Source organism: Ammospiza nelsoni, chromosome 13, assembly GCF_027579445.1.
Source record: "Ammospiza nelsoni isolate bAmmNel1 chromosome 13, bAmmNel1.pri, whole genome shotgun sequence".
NCBI lineage: Eukaryota > Metazoa > Chordata > Aves > Passeriformes > Passerellidae > Ammospiza > Ammospiza nelsoni.
In genome coordinates this window covers 3,473,705-3,492,402 of record NC_080645.1, presented here as the reverse complement: position 1 = coordinate 3,492,402, position 18,698 = coordinate 3,473,705, and the positions used below count along the sequence as shown (strand labels likewise).

The window sequence follows — 18,698 nt, the reverse complement described above, 5'->3', positions numbered from 1 at the left end:
TGATTCAGTGTCCTGCACAGAGGTTTCAATTTTTTTTTTTATATTTAGGCCACTAATCCCTGTAGGTTTGAACTGATCCCCGCTCAGCACTGAGGGAGCATCACTGGTGGGCAGAGAAAAGCAGTGATGTCCAGCAGAGAGAGCTGGGTCTGGGCAGGGTGAGAATGTGAGCACAGGGCTGTGGAGCTGTGCTGTGTTACCTGAGCCCAGGCAGCCTCCACAGCTCCTTGCCTGGCCTGCTCCCAGCCCTGGCTCTGGGTTGTTTGCAGCATGCTCTCCGCATGATTTCTTCTTTAATCTTCTGTGTTTTCCATCTTCAAGCTGTCCCGTGAGAGTGTTTGTTGCCCTCATTTCTTCCCACTCCCTCTTATGCCTCTCCCTCCCTGCTCCTCTCATCCTGCAGTCCTTTTTTCTGCCTTGGCTGTGTGCACATTGTCCCCACCTCAGCAGACATCAAAGCGGTGGAAAGGATTGGATGTCCCTTTTGTGAGTGATCACCTTGCCCTGTCACTGTGAATATTCATGTGTCCCCGGGCTGCAGCAGCCCTGGGGTGAAGCAGCACCTCCACTACCGGTGGGTCTGTGGTGCCAAATTTGAGCAGAGATAACTGCTTTGGTTCAGTCATACCCTGCAGCAGGAGATTTTACAGGTTAATTCCAAACCAGTGTGTGGAGTTGCACCTTTTTGTGCTGCATCTCCATTGGCCTTTGATTCCCCTCCTCCCCAGTCCTGGGGCACAGCACACCCGTTACCTCTCATGTGCTTTTGGTGCCCATTTCCTGGCTGCTTCTTGTCATATCATTCCCTCCAGTCCAAATGATCTCAGCCATTTCAGTCTTGATTTTTCCTTTCATTTTACTTTTCATGTCACTGGTGTGGAGCTGGCCTTTGTCCAGGTGTTGGCTCCAGCACAGCCCACAGGGGCAGCTGTGGGGCAGCATTTGAGGGTGTCGAGGGGTGCAGAGCAGGGAGAGCACAGCCAGGTCCCTGCAGGGAGGAGCTGAGCTGCTCCTCTTGCCCTGGGAGGCTGGAGAAGGCTGGGGGAACAAAGTGTCCCCAGGGCCTGTCCCTCTCCTCCTGGGCTGGCTGGGCTGGGGGCTCGCTCCCTTTGGCTCCGCATTTCAGCTGAGGTGGGAAAATCCGTCAGAATCTGATGAAACAATCACTGAACTGAGAATTGGATCAGATTGGGAATTGGAATTGCCCAGAGCCCAAGTGAAGTGATGGACAAATGGCAGGGAAGAGCTGCTTCTGTTCAGCCCTTGGAGCACACGGCTGAGCTCCCAGCCATGGTCAGCTCCTCCCTGGGATTTACCAGGCTCCAAAGTGCACTGCAATACATGAATAGTCATCAATGGCAGGCAGCTGCTCAGCTGCTGGAGCTGAATTCCAGCCTCAGCAAGGCAGGTGAGAAGTGAAGCTGAACTGACATCTCCATCTCCAGCACAGCTGTGGGATCAGGAGTGTCCGAGCTGTGGGTGAGGAGCAGGGCTTGGAACATCTTCCCTTGCACCAGGGAGCTTTGTTTATTGCAAGCAGCTATTTTGATTTCTTAACCCAGGAGTGGAGCCTTCTGGCATTGGGCTTGTGGGATAATGAATGAAAGGATAATTCAGTGCCGGGGGAACCCCTCAGCCAGCCCAAAGGATGGAACACCAGCACGGTGAGGTTTCTGTGGAGGTGTGAGTGCGTGGGACCTGTTGCCTTTGCTCTCCTGCTGACAATACAGAAGCCTAAGTAGGTCAAACAGGAACAATACTCATTTTTAAAAGAGAACTATAAGCATTTCTAGTTTCTCTCTCTCCCTCTCTTTTTCTTTTTTTTTTTTTTTTTCCCAGGACTTTAATCTTTTATATGAAGAAGCAAAGTATTACCAGCTGCAGCCAATGATTAAGGAACTTGAGCGGTGGAAACAAGAGAAAGAACAAAGGAAACACTTCCAGCCTTGTGACTGCTTGGTTGTGAGAGTGACTCCGGATCTGGGGGAGAGGATTGCACTGAGTGGGGAGAAGGCTTTGATAGAGGAGATCTTCCCGGAGACGGGGGATGTCATGTGCAACTCGGTGAACGCGGGCTGGAACCAGGACCCCACCCACGTTATCAGGTTTCCCTTGAACGGATACTGCCGGCTCAACTCCGTGCAGGTAACGAGCGAGCTCCCCCCGCCCGGGCTGCCTCTGCACTCTGCCTTCTGCAATTATATGCACATTATTTGCTTCTGCCCAATTACTTTCGGTGCTTAGACTGCGAGGAAATATTTTTCTGCCTGGTGAGATCACAGTCTTTCAGGTTTTCCTAAGTCTAAGCAGAAAAATACATTTAGATTTTGTGTATGTTAGTGCCATGCTGGCCTCATAATGGTGTTATACTGATAAATGCTAATTTTTTTCATCAATGTATAGCCTTTGGCAGTTTTTTTTTTCCTCCAAAGTGCCTCTAGGAAGAAAGAGAGAGTTCCAAAAACTACAAAAAAATCTCCACACCATTTTATAGAAAATGCAACAATGTGTAAATGCATAATTTATGTCTCACTCATAATTAAATGATGGTGCCTGCGGGATGGACTTAAAAAAATTGATCTCTGCACTTTTTTTTTTTTTTTCAAAAGGATGTTCTATAAAAATTGCCCACAGTATTTTAAACAAAAATGTATTTCATTTTATACCCAGAGTTTTGACATTAGGTTTAACATTAAACATATGAAACAAAAGAAGATAACTGGACAGATAGGTGGATGGCAGCAGGAATAAATAGGTGCTGTGTGTTGAGGCAGCAGCCTGTGGGCAGGCAGGGCCATTTCTCAGGGACCAGCAGGGCTGAGCCACAGCTCTGGGCAGGAACCAGCTGCCCTTAACTCGGGCAAGACAGAGCTCCTGCTTTCCCTGTGTGCTCCTTTGGAATACCCAAACAGCAAATGGTCGTGATGTGGGCAGGGAAACCAACCAGGAGGGGAGCATTTCCCAAATTCCCATCCTGTGCAGCTGGGCTGTGGCTGTGGGAAATGCCTTGGGAAGCTCCTCTGTGGGCACAACCCCAGGGAGGAGCTGCTCTGGGGCAGGGGCAGCAGCAAGGGGGGACACGAGCCTGGAGCTGTGGGTGCTGCACGTCAGGCTCAGGCTCCTGTGTCTGCCAGGCTGCCAAGGGACACCTTCAGCAGGGTCCCCTGCACGTGTGAAGGTGCCAGGAGTGCCCCCCTGCATGGGCAGCATCCCCTGTGCCCCCTGTGAAACCAGCCCAGGGCTCGGGGGGCTTTGGGTCCAGGTTCCCCAGGGGTGCATTTGGGTGAACTTCACCAGGCTGGGGTCAGTTCTGCACAGTTCATTCTGCTGGGGTCAGTTCTGCACAGTCCTGAGCAGTGTCACGCTGGGCAGGGTTTGGGCTGGGGGTGCTCAGAGGCAGCTCTGGTTTTGGCAGTGGGACAGGGAGGTGTCCCCATTGCTGTGCTGGGAGGAGAGGCAGCAGCTCAGCTCAGCTGGAGAAGATGATTTGTGTCCCTGCCGTGGCACACAGTGGCTGCAGAGGAGCATTTGTGTCCCTGCCGTGGCACACAGTGGCTGCAGAGGAGCATTTGTGTCCCTGCCATGGGACAGAGTGGCTGGAGATGATTTCTGTCCCAGCCATGCTGTTCATAGGAGCCTTTAGATCCCACCAGCAATGAGAGGAGCAGAAACCATGCAGGGTCCCAGAGAGCAGCTCAGCCCTGCCTGGCAGAGCTCTGTGTGCCCACCTGGTTGAGCACTCAGCTCTTTTATGCAGTGCTGTGACTCCATGGGATACATGTGTAGTAAAAGCTGAACACTAATTGCTGTCATTATTTGAATGTGTTTTGAATTTGGTCAAAATTCAGACAGAATCAAAGGGTCTCTTTGCAAGTTCATGTTGTGGAAAAAACTTTCTGTCGAAGAGTCTGCAGTATAAGTAATCCTGTCAAATTACATCATTTTACTAAATTACATCATTTTACTATGTAATTAATAGAAAGTGTTTTCAAACACTTTCTGGAAAATGATGCATTTCTGAGACCAAAGACCAATGAAATCAGCAGCTAATTAGCATTGGCTCTGATTAACTCTGGTCAGCACTCAGGCACTGCTCTTCCCCCTCCAAGGATTTTTTTGGCAAAACAATATTAAATCAAAAGCTGGAAGTGCAGTGAAAATCTCCAAAGTGAGAAAACCTCCACAGTGAGGCAAATGCACAGACTTAGGAGAGATGGGGAGTGATTGGAAGAGCAGAATTGCTTGCAGAGAGTCCCACAGAGCAACACAGGAAGCCTGTCTGCTCTTTGCTCAGGTGATACTTCTGCCTCCCGGTGTTCTGCTCAATGTATTTGGTAGCACAGTTGCAATATTTATAATTTTTTTTCTATATTTGATAAATATTTTCATTACATGCTTTATATCAAGAGTTGTGCATATAAAACAAAGAACATCAACACCTAATAGGCAAAAAAAATAATACAGTAACTCTTAATTTTACACCCATTTGTAATTATATATAGGTACAGGTTTTTTCAACTCCTGGCAATAGGTTCTGGTGGGAGTCACCAACCTACCTTAGAGAAAATTCTGTGATGCTCAGGAATGTTGAACATTAAGTCTTCATAATTAAGAATGTATTTGTTAATATTCTGCACAATTTAAAGGAAAGGATCAGGTTTCCATTTGGTAAACCTCCCAACAAAGTCAGATGTGCTTGGAATATTGGAAGGCAGCATGTATTAAATCTGAGCACAAATCCCCTGTTTAATAATGTGCATGTGTCCCTGTGCATGGGAGAGGCACAGCTGATCTGAGTTTTTGGCAAATTCTCTTTGGGGATTTTCAGCAGAGCAGCAGAGATGGTCACTGCTTTCCCCCTGTCCATATCTGTCTTCAGAAGAAATACAATGTATAGAATGAAATTCTCTGAATGGGATTTAAACCTGTTCAAATGCTGCTCAGTCTCATGGGAGCACTGAAAGGAGCCTTTCCCCAGACCTGAGCTCAGCCCCATCCCAGTGACACCCAAAACTGCTGTGTTTAAACATCCTCAGCATTGTTTACAGCATTTGGCCTGAGAAAATTGATGATCCCAGGGTTTCTAACTCCAGATTGCAGCTGCAGTCTGGTCCTTCAGCATGTTCTGGGCAAGGAGGAATTGCTTTGTTGGCTGTGCTGCTCTGAGGTGCAGTGTCTGCCTGGGCTGGCTCTTGCACAGAGAGGCTCCATGGAAAGGAATCTGTGTTAAATCCAGCTTTCCACAGCTTTGGTGTGAGGCAAGCCAGGGGCACCCCCTGCTTGTTTTGTCTTACAAGCAAATTCATTTTAAAAACTTTTTAGCAAGGATTTTGAAGTCCCTTCTCTCTCAGAAATCTCACCTGCCAATCCTCTGTTCCACTGTGCAGTTCAGTGGGAGAAGCCTCCTTTCCCATGGCTGGATTGTGTCTCATCTTCACCCTGTCAGGGCTGGAGCAGTGATCCCAGCACAGAACAAATCCCAGCCTGTGACACAGAGCCTGCTGCTGTCCTATTCCTCCTTCTGTCCAGACTCCTCCTGCCTTCCCCTCTGAGCAGGACAGTGCTGGTGTCTGCACCCATGTCTGTCCTAGAGGCCCCATACAGCCCAGGGGAATGAGAGGGATGAAAGTTTTCTTTCTCTGTCCTATATGTATTTTATTAACCTGCTCTCCTGCCTCTTCTTTTCTTCTCTCCCACTTCATTTTTATTCCATACTCTGGTGTGCTTTTTTGATTTTTCACTTTCTTGCAGTGTAGAGTATGTGAAAATCAGGGCAGAAGTCAGGGAGATTTGGCAGATGTGACTTTCTGAGGATGCTAAGTCCCTGTGTCCCAGGGCCAGGCAGAGCTCCTCAGGCAAGCTGATTTTCAGCACACTGGGCAGGACTTAGGCAAACTCTGCTGCAGCAGCCTCTTCCTTTGCCCATCCTTGGAGCCAGGGCAGAGAGAGTGAAAGGTTTTAGTCAGCCCTGAAAGCCAAAGCCTGGATTAAATTCAGATGGATGACACAGGCAGCCCCAAGGAGGGATGGAAGGGATTAAAGGCAGCAAATGCTGCTGCCATGGTTTGCACTGCACCAGGACAGCACCTTGGACACAGCTGGCCCTCAAAATCACCTTCCTGGGAAAGGCAAAACCAACACTGAGGCAAAGGAAATGGTGCCCTGGGCAATGCAGAGGGGTCTGTGTGAGGGCAGGGCTCTGCTGGGAGCTCTGACCTGCTCACAGTGAACAGAACACGAACCAGACTCCTTCAGGAACCTGAGCTCAAGGAGGAATGAGCTTGTGGGAACCCAGAGCATCCCTCTGGCTGTCCAGCACAGCCAGGACCCTGCCAGGGGGCTCAGAGACCCTGGCACAGAGCCCAGAACACCTGTGGGTTGGATTGTGACCTGTGGAGCAAATTACCAACCTTACATGAAGATCAGCAAGCCACAACAGTTTAGGTAGAACAATAGTGCAGTTATCACGGAGTGGAAAAGTCGATTTTGGGGTTTTTTAGAATGGGGGTTTAGGAGGCAAGATGGAGGGATCTGGATGTGTCCAGCCTTTCTCCTTCTTCTTCTTGGCCTCCATCTTCTGCTGTGATGGTGGCACTCACAGATTGGTTTAGAGTAGAAGCTCACTGTCTAACACAGGTGATAGGGATTGGAAAGTAATTGTAACCATTGCACACGTAGTTTTTAGTATAAAGCCATAACAGTGCCCTGGGGGCAGGCAGAGTGCCTGGAACTGTCCTGCTGGAGGGACCTGGACAGGGCAGGAGAAAGAATTTTATAGATAAGGAACAATGAACAACCTTGAGACTGAGAAATGAAGAGCCCTGACTGCTTCTTCAAGTGCTGGGCTGGGAAAAGAGACTTTGGAACTCTTCTCGGGGTCACAGCGAGCACCAAAAGACCCTGAGATGAGCTGACTGCCTGCAGGTGGATGTGTTGCTCAGACACTTCCCTAGGATGTAGAAGTTTGTAAAGGGCTTGGTCCAGGTGGCTGTGGGTGCAGAGGCATCACACGGGGCTGGTGCTGCTGTGAGCAGGATCCTGGCTTTAATAAACCATGGGGTCACCTCCCTGTTCCTCAGTGGGAGCCACACTTGGGGTGAGGCTCTTGGAAACCAGCACAGGCTGCTCCTTGGTGGCATTTATCAGTGGAGAAAAACACAGCAGCCATTTTTCCAGGTGCTGCCCAGGACTCAGGGGAGCCTGAGTGGGTCCTGCATTGTGACCTGCCCAAGGTGGGTCTGGCATCTGCCCTCACCTTGCTCTGCTGGGAAGCTGAATATCAACACCACAGCCCCGTTCCCAGAGGCAGCATCAGCATATCCTGGGGGAAATGTGCTGTGTGACAGTCACAGAAATTAAAGTTGCCTCTGGGTTCCTTAAATTCGTGCATCTAAATTGCACCAACTTTTCTTCAGGAGAAGGAGAAAATACATATTTGGGCAGTACAGATTAACCTCTTTCTTGGGCCAGAACATTTCCCTGTTGCCCACATCCTGTCCCTGCCATGCTTTGCTCCCTTCCAGCGAGGGCAAACAGCTATGATTGCCACAGAGAGCTGGTGGATCTGTCATTTGAACTCCTAATACATTTTCATCTGCCAAGGAAGAGCTTCTCAGCCCCCCTCTCTCTCAGGCTGTTCATATTACTATGCCAATGATTAATTGGCACTTTTTATTAGAACTTAAAGCTGATGTTGCTTTATATAAGGAGTGAGAGCATCAATATCACCACAGTCCAGTATTTTACTATATAATGTACTAAGCTGCTGCAGAGTGCTTATTTCTTTGATTAATTTTTGTTTTCTACAGAGGTTTGCTGAGAGCAAGACTTTAATCACAGTACAGTCATTTAACAATAAGTTATAGAATTATAGCTGAATAATATTCATTCAAGGAGGCCTCAAAAGACTAAATCCACCATTTAGATCTGGTGCTTCCAGATGCTTTTATCACTAAAATTTCCTAAATATTAATCTGATTGTTTTCCCTCCACATTGCAGGTGCTTGAAAGGTTATTTCAGAAGGGATTTAACGTGGCAGCTTCCTGTGGCGGTGGGGTGGATTCCTCCCAGTTCAGCGAGTACGTGCTGTGCCGCGAAGACAGACGACCACAGCCCACCCCAACAATCAGAATAAAACAGGAGCCCCTGGACTAGAACCCTCCCCGTGCCCCTTTGTAACCGTAGAAGTGTTCAATAGTCCCTTATGTGAAACACTAAGGATTTGCAAAACAGTATTAGCAAACAGATTTGGACTTTCTGTTGCCCATCAGTGGTACTCTGAAACTACCTGTCACACAGCCAGCCACGGAATGCGTCTGGAAATCCACTGCCTGTCGCTCACGGTGGAGCTCCTGAGCACACGGACTTGGGGCTGACCAGCAGTGCTGTGGAACAGGCAAAGCTTTGGAAACCCTGGCCCTGGCCTGGACTTCTGCAGCAAGAGCCATGGAAGCAGTGGAAGGGACCAGCAGGAGCCCGGGGACAGCCGGAGCTGCGGGGACGGGGGCGTCTGCGGGAGGAAGAACCCCAAAAACTGCACTGAGAACCTTCCCTGACCGTGCCCCTCCTCCATATCAGTCCCCTGGTGATTGTACTCACCCACACGAGCAAATGGCTTATTTTTATACTACATTTCCAGCTGAGGTCTCTCTCTGTGAACAGGATCCAGAACCAGAAAAGGACTGATCCATAGTCACTGGTGCTCAGTACTTAACCCCCCACAAACCAAACAAAACAAGTGACAAGAAATTAGACAGGCCCACTTATGGCAATATTTGCAACAGTAGGGATCTGGAAGCACAAAATAAAATGCCATCCACCATCACACGAGGGTCACATACCCCACAAGGAGCTGTAGCTCTTTTAAAGCCAATCTTGTTTTGACACAGCAACTGTTAAGTTTCGCATCATCAAAGAAGTGTGGTTCTACCAAACAAGCCACCCCTTGTTAATCATTTACTGACCGTGTTAGAAGCCCACATTTAGCAGGAAAGTTTAAGAATTTTGGACAAGCCCACTCTTTATGGGTCTGGAATTCTTGCAAAGAGTTGTTAAAACCCTGTATTGCCATTGCCAGATGAAAGCAGGACACCGTCGGGTTAAATTGTTTTATTATTTTAAATTATTATTAAAATTTGAATTCTGTAGCTGCCCTCTATCTGTGTAGCTTTCTCTGTCACAAAGTCAGGGGTCTGTCTGCAGGAGGGTCCTGCTTCTACCAGGACTTGGCACTGACTCACAGGGCTTTCTAACTCAGGAGACAGCACCGTGTTTGCAGGTGCAAGGCTATAAATAGCATTCTGCTAAATCCTGTTTATTGCTCTTTAGCATGATTGGGTCCTCAATCACTAATTCATGTGTTAATCACAATTTAGTTTCTCCCACAATAATTTATAGAATACTGTTGTAGATGATGAATTTTAATTAAAGTCTTTTTAGATGCATAAATATGGCCATATGGAACAAGGGACAGAGTATTAAGTGGTCAACAGTTCTTAATGCAAATTGATTGCAATCAGGCAAAATTTAAAAGTCAAGTTTAAGACTAGTATTTTCAAAAGCAATGAGCTGTACTGACTATCCAAGGTAAAATCTAGGCAGGGGTCTAATTTTTGGAAAAGGGCTGGATACCTGTCCATGGAAAATCAGACCTCTGCAGGTTTTCTCACCTTGGTCACCCAACCCAGAAATCTCTAATGGCAATCCTGGCCAGTTGGCCTGCTACCTTAGCAGAACAGTTGAGCAAATCTGTCTGCTTTAAGAGTTGTAAAGTTATTTTATTTTGAGGTTTTATACTTGTACGACATTCTAAAGTTGCTAGGCATTGCCATATTTGAATATATGGCACAACATTCACCTTTGTATGTAAGATATCTGTAGAATTGTATATTATACATTTAATATTGTAAAGAACTTAACGTATAATTGTCATGTATTTGTGTATGCACATTTCTTATACAGTACTTCATGCCATAAACATTTCTGTAAAGTAAATGAACAAAAACAAGCACGTAGGGTGGAACACTCACTGTATCTCCCATGTTGTTTGAAAGAGGTGAGAATTTTTGATTGCGTCTTCTCCAGCCCTTTGCTCCATTCAGCTTGATGTAGCCATGTCTTACAAAAAGATAGAAGTGTTTTATTTATTACTTTCATACCTTTAAGTCCAAAGTTTCCCTCAATAGCCCATTCAGGTTCTTGTTTTTATCCTGTATCCACTCCTGTCCTGCCCTCTGGCACGGGGTGAGCTGAGCGCTCCTGGCAGCACACCCTGTCCAGCTCTTACCTCTCAGCCAGGGAATAAAGGTGATTTCCATCCCAGGGGAACCCTGCCCCTGGTGCTCTCCCCAGGCAGCTCTGGGAGTGCAGACTGGGATGGTGCTTTCACACATCTGTGGAACGTTGGAACTGTTTGTGGTTGCTTGGTTGGGTGCTTGGTTGGTTGGTTTCTCCTCAGTTTGGTGTTTACTGTATTTTTTTATGGCTCAATAAAGCAGCTCCCATAGTTGGGGCAGCTTTGCTGAGGTGGCATTGGAAAGGGTTCCAGGCTGCACCAGCCGAGTTAAATGTGAACTTGAGATGGAAAGTTTAAACCATGACATCACAGCATTGACTGCAAAACAGCACAAAGGCTAGGAAGACATGTGGAAACAATCACTTTCTTAGAAAAAAAATGCCTTTAAAAAAAAAAAAGTTAAGCTAGGACATGTTCTTTTAGTTAGTAACTTCAGGTCACTTATTTAAAGATTATTACAGTTTCGTTTATATATTTTTTACTTATTTCCCTATATTTTTAGGCATCAATATCAGCAAAAAACTGATTTGAATATCTACTTCTGGCCTTAAACCACAGCAACATAACTTAATGAAGAACATTGCTCAGCATCACTAGGATGTTTTAAAGCACCACAGAACGCTGGTGAAGCTGTGGTGTGCAAAGGCCAAGAAGCAAAGCACAAAGCACAGCCTGGTTCTTCACCTGATCCCATGGAGCAAAACTGTTCTGATTCTCTGTTGCTGAGCACTGGCCCCGTGTCAGGCACGAGGCTTTGAGCACTTTGTGTCCAGGCTGTCCCAGCCCCCGTGCAGACAGAAAGGGAGAGAGAATGTTCTGTTGTGCTTTTGGGCTCCTCGCTCCAGACAGCCACTGCTGAGAGCATCCATTCTCTGCACTGATGGCACCGAGGTTTGCTGACAACTTTATTAGATGTTTCACAAAGGATAAGAATCAGCACAACAAAACATTGAAGTATTTGGTTTTAATATTTGTTTGTGGGTATTCTGTTAATATTTTAACGCAAAATGTTTCTGACCAGTGCTTAAGAACTACAAGACAATGTGAAATTCATGTTTGATAAATTAATACTGTATGTCACTTGATGTGTTACTTTAGTAAATTGTTTTATTTCTTTACAAAATAAGTACAAATAAGGGAGTATGTTTTCACACAAATTGGGGGTATTTACCAGTATGTACAGAAATCATCAAAATAACGTAACTCTAATAAACACAAGGCCTTTATAAACAATATGTACAAATTATCAATACATTTAAAACATAACTTTACACTTCCTGGCCTTAAATACCTTATGAATAATCTTTTGGCTAAATAGCAGCAGTATAAATTTTCTTCTGCTTTTCATAAACCTTAAAAAATAATTAAAACCTTTGTTTTTAAAACTATTGGACAAATAGTTCTATTTGTGCTTTCGCTATGGTTTCCCATCAAAAAAAATATTGCCTCAAAAAAGTGGCAAGCATAACATAGTAAAAACAGAGAAGATAAATAAGCAAATGTCTCCCTTCCGTGGTACTGTAACACTGTTAATGAACTCTGCAGCACAGCCCGTGCCCCTGCTGTTCTGTCCCACTGATCCCCATTGCTCAGACCCACACCAACCACTTCCCTGTGGGCCCAAATTCTGCTTCGGCAAAGCATTTCCAAGGCATTCACCCCACCTTTAGGTACTTACAGCTGCTCCTCATGCTCAAAGCCACGTGCCTGCTCAGGAGCCTCTCTGGCTGGAGCCTGGTGCAGTGTCCAGGGCAGAGGTGTCCCCACTCCAGGTGCCACCGCGCTCCCCATGCCAGCAGCGGCCCCAAAAACCTTTACAGCGACTTTAAAAATCATATAGAATACTCTAAAATCTTTACCCAACAATATTCTCTTTTAAAACCACCATTAAACCATACTATTTGCAATAAATAAATTAACATTTTTTAGAAAATAAAACCCAACTTTGAATCTCGTCACTAACCAGCTGCTACAAATGCGCAAAAGGTTGATGAGATTGAGAAAACAACTGGAAGCAAGTCAAGGTAACTCGGCTGAGAGCCTGCACACACATTTCATACACTTAAGATTTGGTTCAGCAAATGGCTCAGGAAATGAGCTGTGCAGTAAAAGCAAAAATCCTAAATATATAAAATTTGTGGGAGTGTGCAGTGGCGAGTCTCTTGGCTGTGCAAAAAATTGCCATTACAACTAAGTTAAATAGCAACAGGTATCACCATGGTTAGTGAGACAGTGCTAGTAAACTGAAAATAAACCCAGCACCAGGAGTGAACACTCAGGTGAACACAAGGCTGGGACCACTCCTGTGAACCTGTCCCAGGCCTGGCCAGGAGATGGTTTGGGTGAGCCATTGCATTTGTGTAACTTCAACACCAGCTACTTTAGCCTTACCTAAAATGGCCAGATGGAGCAAGATTTTGATGTTGTTTTTTTTGTGGAGTTAACATTTTAAAACCTTTTGCACATTTTCTGTGGTTTTTTTTTTAATATATATATATATATATTTTTACATAAAGGGAATTTATTGCATGTGTCTGACAATTTTACAAAACAAAATTACCGGAACATTGACTTCTGAAAAAAATAGAAGGCACATTAAAATGACAGCTTTCAAAGCAAGTTGAGCTTCTGTGGAGCACTCAGTAGGACTGTTGGCTTTATTTCAGCAGAGCTCGGTAGAGCAGGAGCGAATGGCTCATTTCCCGCTCCTGCTCCATGTAGAAGATGAAGTCCCTGAGGTTGACTCGAGTGATTTTCTGCCGGGGGTACTGCCGGGGGGAGCCCGTGCCCAGCCCCGCCGGGCTGCCCCCGCACAGCCCCACGCCCTGCAAGAGAACACAGCACAGTGAGCCCTGCAGGCCAGCCTGCCTCCTCCGGGCTGCAGGACCCCTCAAACAGCTGCGATGGATCATTACCAGCCTCCTTCTGACATTACATCAGGGGTTTTCAACATTATTGTCTTTTCAGCTCTTCTGAGTCTCAGCGAGTTAACCTGGTAAAGGCCTCAAGTGCAAACACATGGGGCTAAACCTTGTTCACTTCCGACTGAGGGCAAATCCCTCCTGCTACAGGCATGTCCACTGAGGATGTATTTGAGCAGTTTAAATTCAGGAACCAAACGATTTTCAGCAGATAAGGCCATTAATACACCAAATGTGTGCAGGATCCTGCTGCTCATCCAAGGATGGGAACAGGTGAGTGGAATATTGGGACTCCCCACAGAGACTCAATTCTCTGCTCTGGGTCTGCTAAAGAGAGGGGCTCAGTGTGGGGAGATAGGAAACAATTAAAAAATTAAATGGAAACATCACAAAGACATTGTGGGAGATACTCAGCAAACAATTTAAAAATTAAGTGGAAAAATCACAAAGACATTGTGAGGAAATACTCAGTGAACAATCAAAAAAGTAGATGGAAAAATCACAAAGATATTGTGAGGAGATACTCAGCAAACAATCAAATAATTAGATGGAAAAATCACAAAGACTTAGATAAACTTTTAAGAACAAAATTATTGTCAGCAGATAAGGCCATTAATACACCAAATGTGTGCAGGGTCCTGCTGCTCATCCAAGGACTGAGTGGAATATTGGGAGACCCCACAGGGATCTCAATTCTCTCTTCTGGGTCCACTAAAGAGAAGGGCTCAGTGTGGGGAAGATACTCAGCAAACAATAAAAAAAATAAATGGAAAAATCACAAAGACTTAGACAAACTTTTAAGAACAAAATTATTTTCAGCAGATAAGGCCATTAATGCATCAAATGTGTGCAGGATGCTGCTGCCCATCCAAGGATGGGAACAGGTGAGTGAGTGGAATATTGGGGGTCCCCACAGGAACCCCAGTTCTCTCCTCAGGGTCTGCTCAAGAGAAGGGCTCAGTGTGGGGAGATAGCAACAATCAAAAAATTAAATGGAAAAATCCCAAAGATTCAGACATTGTGAGATGATAAACAGAATCATTAGTATACTTGTTTCAATAGCTATGTTAAATAATTATTTATTTTTTAATTGGTTCATTGGTACTGAATTACTGAATACCTCATCCTGGCTTTGTATATAGAGAGAAGATTCTTAAACTGGGCCTGAGAATACTGTGATCTGAATATTTAGAAAAGGAAAGGACATAATTACAGCCCCTGCAGCCTCATGGAGTTTAAACTGAAACCTGATGCACACACATGTTCAGATGTTTTTTCATCCATAGGAGTCCATTGTTTTTCTTAATTCCAATTGATTTGCAGTAAAATAAAGAGTTCTAACTTAGAAAAATAGATTTTAATCTCTGAAAAGACTTAAGCTATTTTTCAAACCTCTAAGAAATATGGTAAAAATTCCTATACTTCTAATATCCCAAATTTACTTAGTGCTGCTCAAACCCACCTTTCTTTCCCCAGGAAATACTTATTCTAGGATCATAACCCCAGACATTAGGAATACAGTTAAGGGTAATTTTACTACTGAAAGCTTCTAGGGGAAACACACATGGTCTGAGAGCAAGGCATGGCTGGCACTGTGTCCCTCTGTCACCACAGTCAGTCTGTCCTTGCACAACTGCACCATTCATGGCATTTCTGCCATTCCTGCTTATTCAATTACAGCACTGGGGCAAATCCTCTTCTTGTTTGTGCCCACAAACACCAAGGGCTTAAAGGAGTGCAATGAATGGGCTCAGCTTGCAGGGACAGAGGGAGAAACCCACAACCTTTGGGCACCTTTGAGCCAAGGCATTCTGGTCTCCAGTGTGGAGCATTTTTGTTAATTAATTGATTGATTGAGCACTGAACCTCACTGCTCACAGGGAATGAGCTGCAAGGGCTGCTCATCCATGCCCAGCGCACAATCCATGTATCCAGCAGTGCTTCACACCATAACCCAAGAAACACTTCACATTCCTGACAGGAACAAAATCATTTAAACTCCTCCTCTCTGTCTTCTACAGGTGGGAACACCTTGAGCTGCCTCTCTCTGCACTCTGACCCACTCTGCCAGGGCTGTGCCCACTCTTTAAAGGCCTTAAAAAACCACTGTGTGTGTTTATTTTAAACCAAACTGACTCAAAGAACACTTCTCCTTCTTCTCTGTTCCCCCCATGCTGCATCTCTCCCCTGCCCACAGCACTGATTTCAGATTCATCCTGACCACAGGACCTGTGACAAATACAGGAGTGTGGCCACCTTAAACTCACTGTGAACCACATCTACAGAACTCTGGACTGGGTGCATCCTACAACAATTACCAAATAGAGAAAAGCTGCATAATTTTTTTAATTCTCTTTATAAAACCATTTCTCTAGTCAGTTGAGTTCCATTTACAGCAAGGAACTGCTCTCTGTTTGGACAGAGTAGCTGGAATTAAGATGTGCCACGTCATATTCATTGCATTTATCACTAGAGATACTGAACTTCAACACAGCAAGAGCATCATATCCTCAACCAGCACCAGAACAAGCTGTGCACATTCATAACCACACTCACAAGCCATCAGTTACCTGATCATGCTCTGGAGTTGTTTTACAAGGTGAAAAATAATAATAAAAATCATATTAGAACTACAGAAGTTCTGTAAGCTGACAGAACAGTAATTTATATGTGTCAATATGATCACTAATTTAAATTAAAAACCAGTTTGTTTGGTACTGCATTGTACCCAAAATTATTCTGCAGATACTATAGAAAAAATAGATCCCTAAATGCCAAAATTATTTAATTGCATATATGAATTCAAGTGTAGTTAAAAATAACAGTGGAATTGAAGTAATTCAAAATTTTCTCATGAAAAATCACATTTTTTATCATCATGACAGATTTTTCATCAACCCAAACAAGCCCCTCTGTTGTCTGTATCTATGGCAACTAATCAGAGATACACAGATAAAAGCTCTAATAAAAGAATAAAAGGTTGTAAATTGTTTACCTCCTTTATTTCCTGGCCTGCCACATGCAAACTGTTCCCAAATCCCACACACTCAAATACACATCAATGCCAGTTTCTGTATCAGTAAACTTCCAGTTATAATTTCAGGAAAACTGGAGACATTCCAGACCAGAAGAAAACCCAGGTGTGATGGTGTTCACAGGGGGCTGAGGATGAGGGAAGAGACGAGGATCTGACTCCATGTTTCAGAAGGCTGATTTATTATTTTATCATATATATTACATTAAAACTATACTATCAGAAGGCTGGCTAAGAATAGAATAGAAAAGAATGATAACAAAGGCTTGTGACTGACTGAGACAGTCTGGACAGCTGACTGTGATTGGCCATTAATTAGAAACAACCACATGACACCAATCCCAGATGCACCTGTTGCATTCCACAGCAGCAGATAACCATTGTTTGCATTTTGTTCTTGAGGCCTCTCAGCTTCTCAGGAGAAAAAATGCCAAGGAAAGGATTTTTCATCAAACATGTCTGTGACACCCATGTAATTTATATATGAACTCTCTGCCTCTTCATTTTAAATCAGTTTCCAAATATGAGTGACAGGGACTTCCCATCCCCTTCCCTCCCAGCTCCTTTCCCCAGTGCCCGTCTTCCCTCCTGAAGGTTCCTTCAGTCCTTTCCTGGCACTGCACACCCCAGAACCAGCCCAGAGAGCAAACAGATCTCCTGTGCTCTCCCTGCTGGGGCTCCCCCAGCTCCTGCTCCTGGCCAGGGCTGGAGAGAAAATCATTCATGGAAAATCCCAGGCAGGATCTGTAACCCTGCCATGGTGCTGTGCCTGTTGTTAACCTGTAATCCCAGAGGTGAGGGATTCCAGCCTGCCTGCCTCAACAGCTCCCCTGCACCCCTGTCTGTCACTGATGGGACACAGCTCACAGCATCCCAGCATCACTGCTGGACTGACAGCCTGCATTCACCTGCTGCTTTCACCTAGCCTGGAATCATGGCTTCAGAACAGTCACACCAGCTACTTGTTCAGCATGCACACTTTGAAGCAATTCTAAATTTATTACAAGATTTGGGCCAACTTTCTCAGCCTGTTTGCTATTTTCATGATTTTCCCCTATGAGAAAACTCATGCTGTTAGCAAAGGGAAATACAAACAGTTCAGAATAAAATACTGACCAAAGATTTGGTAGATCAGTAGTTAAATATACAAGAGTCTGCCATAGGAACAAACCTGTCTGGTGATGGGGAGACTGCAACAAGCCCTGGGCACAGGGAGGCCAGCAAAGGCTCACTTGTGTTCCCTGGCACGATGAGCACTCAAAGCAGCTCCTCTGCAGGGTGAGCATCCCCTCTCCTGTCCCCAGGAGCTGCCTGTGCCTTCACCAGCCACAGAAGGAGCGAAGTCCCCCTGCTCTCAAACCTCACCCATCTCAAAACTGCACTGGAGCTACCCCATGGTGGGGACACAGGTGAGCCCTGGGGTAGGAGTGATGGGGGTGGGACGGTCAGGACAGATGGACACGAGAGATCTCTGCAGCCAGGTCAGGAACTTGGGGTTTATTGCACAGGGCCTGGGTGCAGGGCCCTGCTGGGAGCTGCAGCCACAGCTCAGAGCAGCAAAGAGAGAAGAGAGGGGGAGAGAGGGTGAGAAGGTAAGAGAGTAAGGGAGTAAAAAAGGTAACAGAGTAAAAGGGGTAAGAGAGCGAGGTTCCCGTTACAATACCATAAATCTTCTTCTGTGTTGAATATTCTGATTCTCACTAACCAATCTAGTTACAAGATACAAATCCTATAGCAGTTACATACAGCCTGTAAGAATCATTACATTACCACACTGTGTTACATTTTAAACTCTAAAAACTCCTCTTTGGGCCCCTTCAGCCAAGCTGTAGGGTCTGCTCTGACCCTTGGGCCTGTCTGCAAGCAGAGGGTGTTGTTCCATCAAAAGGGGATCACCTTCAGCCGGCCACACCATTGTTTTCCAGTTGTTCAGTAACTGAGGGATCTCAAAGCTTGCTTTCATTTCAATCTCACTTAGTTTCCATATTCTCATAATTTTTTGCCAGACAATCATATTTATAAGGCTTTCCTGTTTCATCTTCCCCAACCCCCTGGGGCTGCAGGAGCTCCTGAGCCCCCAGGGCTGAGTGGCCCCAAGGCAGGCACAGCCCAGGCTCAGGGTGCAGCCTGTTCCTCTGCAGAGCCCAGCCAGCCTCTCTCTGCTGTGCCAGCAGCTCCCACAGAAAAAAGCTGTGGGACTGAAAAGCTCAAGCTCCCTCCTACCTCTGTCCTCCTTCTGCTGGGCCCCCACACCCAATTTGATCCCTAAGGATCCCCCAAAGGTTTAAAGGCTGCTGGAAAGGGGACTGAGGCAGGCAGACACATATCTCCCAAAATGATCTCTTTCCAAAATGGGCAAACTCACCACTGCTCACAAAGTGTCTTTGTGCATTCAATTCCAATGCTTCCAGCAGCAGGTGGATGGAAATCAAAGTGTGCAAGTCCCAA

General features: G+C 45.6%; 2 protein-coding genes across 2 annotated transcripts in view; one reads left to right on the top strand and one right to left on the bottom strand.

Moving 5' to 3' along the window:
* Nucleotides 1–9,935, top strand: part of KCTD15 (potassium channel tetramerization domain containing 15) — a 47,517-nt gene extending 37,582 nt beyond the window's left edge. The window contains exons 4-5 of the mRNA XM_059481263.1: nucleotides 1,840–2,145; nucleotides 8,000–9,935. Of these exons, the coding sequence (XP_059337246.1) occupies nucleotides 1,840–2,145; nucleotides 8,000–8,155 (462 nt within the window). The 3' untranslated portion in view covers nucleotides 8,156–9,935. The remainder of the gene's footprint in view (nucleotides 1–1,839; nucleotides 2,146–7,999) is intronic.
* A 1,716-nt stretch (nucleotides 9,936–11,651) lies between these two features.
* LOC132078916 (transcription initiation factor TFIID subunit 4-like) overlaps nucleotides 11,652–18,698 on the bottom strand; it is a 154,035-nt gene continuing 146,988 nt past the window's right edge. Inside the window, exon 15 of the mRNA XM_059481256.1 lies at nucleotides 11,652–13,120. Coding sequence (XP_059337239.1) covers nucleotides 12,953–13,120 — 168 coding nt within the window. The 3' untranslated portion in view covers nucleotides 11,652–12,952. The remainder of the gene's footprint in view (nucleotides 13,121–18,698) is intronic.